The following is a 3,752-nucleotide window of genomic DNA, read 5'->3' as shown; positions in this document are numbered from 1 at the left end:
CAAATCATTGAGGCCAATTTCTAGCCATAGAATAATGGCGCGGTCCACTTCTACATTCTCTTCCTATTCTAAATTCAATGGTTCAAGGTTATTTTATTGATAGAGGCACTTCTTTTTAGTTCATTATGGGTAATTTCCCGTCTTTATATTTATTGTTTTATTTTATAAACATGATTTTTTATTTTAAAAAGTTTGGTTAATTATATGAATTATATTCTCTATACATGTTTTAATTATGTTCCATGATTGATACAATTACTAAATTAATAAATTGCAATTGCAGAAGACGTCAACAGTGAACAAGTTTTTCAGTATTATACAATTATAAATGATCCATCTAATGAAAATAATGATGAAAAAGAAGATAGTAGCAATCAGGTTGTATATTTTACAGTTGATGATGTGTGTGATATTAAAGAACCAACTACATTGGAAACATGCGATAACAATAGTCATGAAGGTGATTTCATCCCGTCTTTTTCTCCCAATTCCAATGTTCAGATAATTACCCTTGATGATGGTAGAGTATTTATGACTACGATAACTAAAGGTAACAAAGAATGTGTTAAAATGAATTAAAAAATTTATATACTTACATATTTTTAAGATGCAAATTTTGAGTCGAGAGACCCACATTTAATAACAAACAGTACTAATGAACAAGAAGAGGACGTTGAAGAAGAAGGGCTCTTGGGAAATTTAAATGCAGATAATGAAAGTTGCGTAGATGAGAAGTATGAGATAGTACAAGTACTTGATAATTCTTCTCAGCAAATGTTTGAAATGGTATATTGTGATCCACCCTCTACACAGCCAGCTTTAAAGAAAGAAAAATCTTATGTTTGTTTATACGAAGGATGTGGGAAAATGTACACAATGGCACATCAATTAGATGTGAGTACTAATATAGTCTTAATACAATGTTAGATATCACTTTCTGTTATCTAAAAATCAATGTTGAAATAAATATATATGAAACATACCTTCACTGTAGGGTCGACATATACCTCTGGTTTTTAGTCGGAGTGTCTGAATTTTATACCAATTCTCAAAGCTCATAGGAAGAGAAAAAAATTCTTCAGCTGAAGTTAAATGGAAATCCTGAAATTGTGATTATTCTAATTATTTATTAGTTGTTAATAAATCGATAGGTAAATAGAAGTGAACTATTTTTAGAATTTTATACCTACCATTTCTCTGGCTAAGCAATGCTCCTGAGGTCTGACAGACTATTCACAGATAATTCTTATATAATTGATTCAAAATTTGATTCAAATGCTGTAGAATTAACAAGTTAGTTTACAAAAATGTATTATATTGTCCCTAAAAATATTAAACTGGCTAATTCATACAAATAGGTAGTCCAATTAGAAGTTTTCATCGTCGTACTAATATTTTACTGACAATTCTCTATATGCAAAATATTTCATTATTTTAAATTTGTACTTTTCTAATATTTTTTCATTTTTTGTTTTCATCTTTGGGAGTGGGTATATTGAACATAATTATAGTTAAATGATTTACAAATGTTTTAGGTTATGATTAAAATATTAAACGACAAAATTTTGTTAACCCTTTTGCTGCGCAATACGTCTGAAAGTAGCTACCGCGCCGTGCGCGAAAGTTTATCGCGTGCGAATATATACGTCTGCAGCAGTTAGACCACTTATAGTTTTAGATTATGTTGTGTTAAATTACGATTTACGATAAATTTTACGATTTTATTTTGAATAAAATACAGTATATGTACCAAATAGAAACTGAAAGAAACATGAACAATCTTGGTATTATTACCAGTACCTCTTTCCATAAAAATATTTGTCACAATGGGTATAAGCTCGCCTGCAAAAATTCGCCTTACCAATTGCAATAACCGAGTCACTGATGCGCATAGTTGCGAATATATACGGTTTGAGCAGCCTGATCCAGTTTAACTATTCATGTGAAGTAATCCGTCTGGAGCAGTTTGAGCCCTATAAATTTTTAGCGAATATATACGTCTGGAGCAGTGAAAGGGTTAAAACCTACAACTTTCTCATTTAAAATTTTTCGATAGGAGCTATATTTTTTTAGTTATTTTAGAAAAACCGTTTTTTGCAACTTTGCGATTTTTTTAAACGATGTTAGCAATTTTGGATCGAGTTTAAAGAACAAGAAACTCAATTTAAAATTTAATTTTGTATACGGTCATATTTTTTTTGTCCAGGTAATAATTTCTGCAAATTTAACATTAATCCGTGACAGAATGCTTGGACTATAATGCTTTTTGAAGTTCCGAGACTCGTAATCGAATACAATTACCTCTCTGTGTCGTATCTTATGCGGAAATCTCTGTACATATCAGTTGTAACACCTCACGTTTTTCGGTAGTCGCCCCCTCCACTTTTCCTCTCGAGGAAAGGTACCAGATCCAGGCCCAACGTAAAGATTCCAAAATACTACCACACCCATTACGAACGTGTCTCCGAATCCACCATAGTGAGAGAACCGCACACCCAGCAACCGGATCCCTTGTTCCAACTGGAAGAAATCAAATCGGAGCCGTTGGATATGGAAGACGACGTCATCGAGATAGAAGATAACGTTATAAGCTTCTCGGAAGTGTCGGAAATGCCGTCGCACGATGAGGAAATCATCGGGAATTACGACAGCCCCCTGGTAAACTTAAACGACAAAGCCAAGGAAGACGGACCGTCTCCGTTTAAGAAAATTAGTCTGGTCGCACAGCCAGTCATAATGAACATACACAGCATCGCCGAGAAGACGTCTAGTACGGTAAAGATCGTCGATGTCGCACAGCTAAAGGGCACAGTGGAGAGTTTGGACAAAAACGACCCGTTGGAAGCGATATCTGACGATAAAGCAGCGGAAGATCCTTTGGATTNCGCAATTTTAAAGAAATGTATTCTAAAGTAATGCAAATAACTGATAAATAAGTAAAAACTTACCTGGGCATAACCCCGGCACAGGTGCTGTAACAAAGATGCCGACGGCGTCTATGCTTAAGCCGGGGATTAGGTCGGTGATTAAAAGGAAAGAAAGGGATTCTTTCCAGGTAGCCTTAATAAAGGCAGGTAGAATTTGCTCCTTGCACTACACTTTCAGTTCCATGGCTAGAAATTGGCCTCAATGATTAAAGTTAATTTCATAATAAATAGCTGGTCACCAGAACGAATTAAAGGACGTTTTACTGATCACTGATCATGTAATGATAATGTAAATCATTGGGATGATAAAATGTCCTCTATTCTACACAAAAAACCCTTTTACTGCTTTTATGTGAAAAAACTCCCTAAAAGGTGTAATGTCCTCCCATCTGGCAACACTGGTCTGGAGCAGTGAAAGGGTTAAAACATTGAAAATTTAGAAGCTGATTTTGGTTAAATTAAAATTACCCAAATCTATCTTTTTAAAGGCCCATATTTGAATAATAAATTATTTCCCCATTGTAATATATTTTATAATTTATTCTGATACCCACTGTTAAATCTTTCTTCTATACTCCGCAGTCGAAATTATAAAGAGTGACTAAGACATAGTACAGGGTGTCTCATAATTAGCTACCAACCCTGAACAGGCCGATTCTATGATCAAAACTAAGTAAAAAAGTTCATATGAACATGGGTCCGGAAATGCTTCCTAAGGGCACAGGGACCCATTGAAGAGGGAGGAATGGAAATCATTTTTTTGTAATATCTCTCAATCGCGTTGTGATAAATGAATGAAATTTGGTATACACAGCTAAATTTCAA

The 3,752-nt window shown here is 34.1% G+C and overlaps 1 protein-coding gene across 1 annotated transcript in view; it reads left to right on the top strand.

Moving 5' to 3' along the window:
- The first annotated feature begins 47 nt into the window (after window positions 1-47).
- The window catches only part of LOC108912092 (zinc finger protein 143-like), a 14,953-nt gene continuing 11,248 nt past the window's right edge, over window positions 48-3,752 (top strand). The window contains exons 1-3 of the mRNA XM_018717254.1: window positions 48-129; window positions 284-550; window positions 608-894. Coding sequence (XP_018572770.1) covers window positions 126-129; window positions 284-550; window positions 608-894 — 558 coding nt within the window. The 5' untranslated portion in view covers window positions 48-125. The remainder of the gene's footprint in view (window positions 130-283; window positions 551-607; window positions 895-3,752) is intronic.

The sequence above is a fragment of the Anoplophora glabripennis genome, unplaced genomic scaffold, assembly GCF_000390285.2.
Source record: "Anoplophora glabripennis isolate ALB-LARVAE unplaced genomic scaffold, Agla_2.0 scaffold778, whole genome shotgun sequence".
In the NCBI taxonomy this organism is placed as follows: Eukaryota; Metazoa; Arthropoda; class Insecta; order Coleoptera; family Cerambycidae; genus Anoplophora; species Anoplophora glabripennis.
This window is presented reverse-complemented; position numbering and strand designations above follow the sequence as displayed.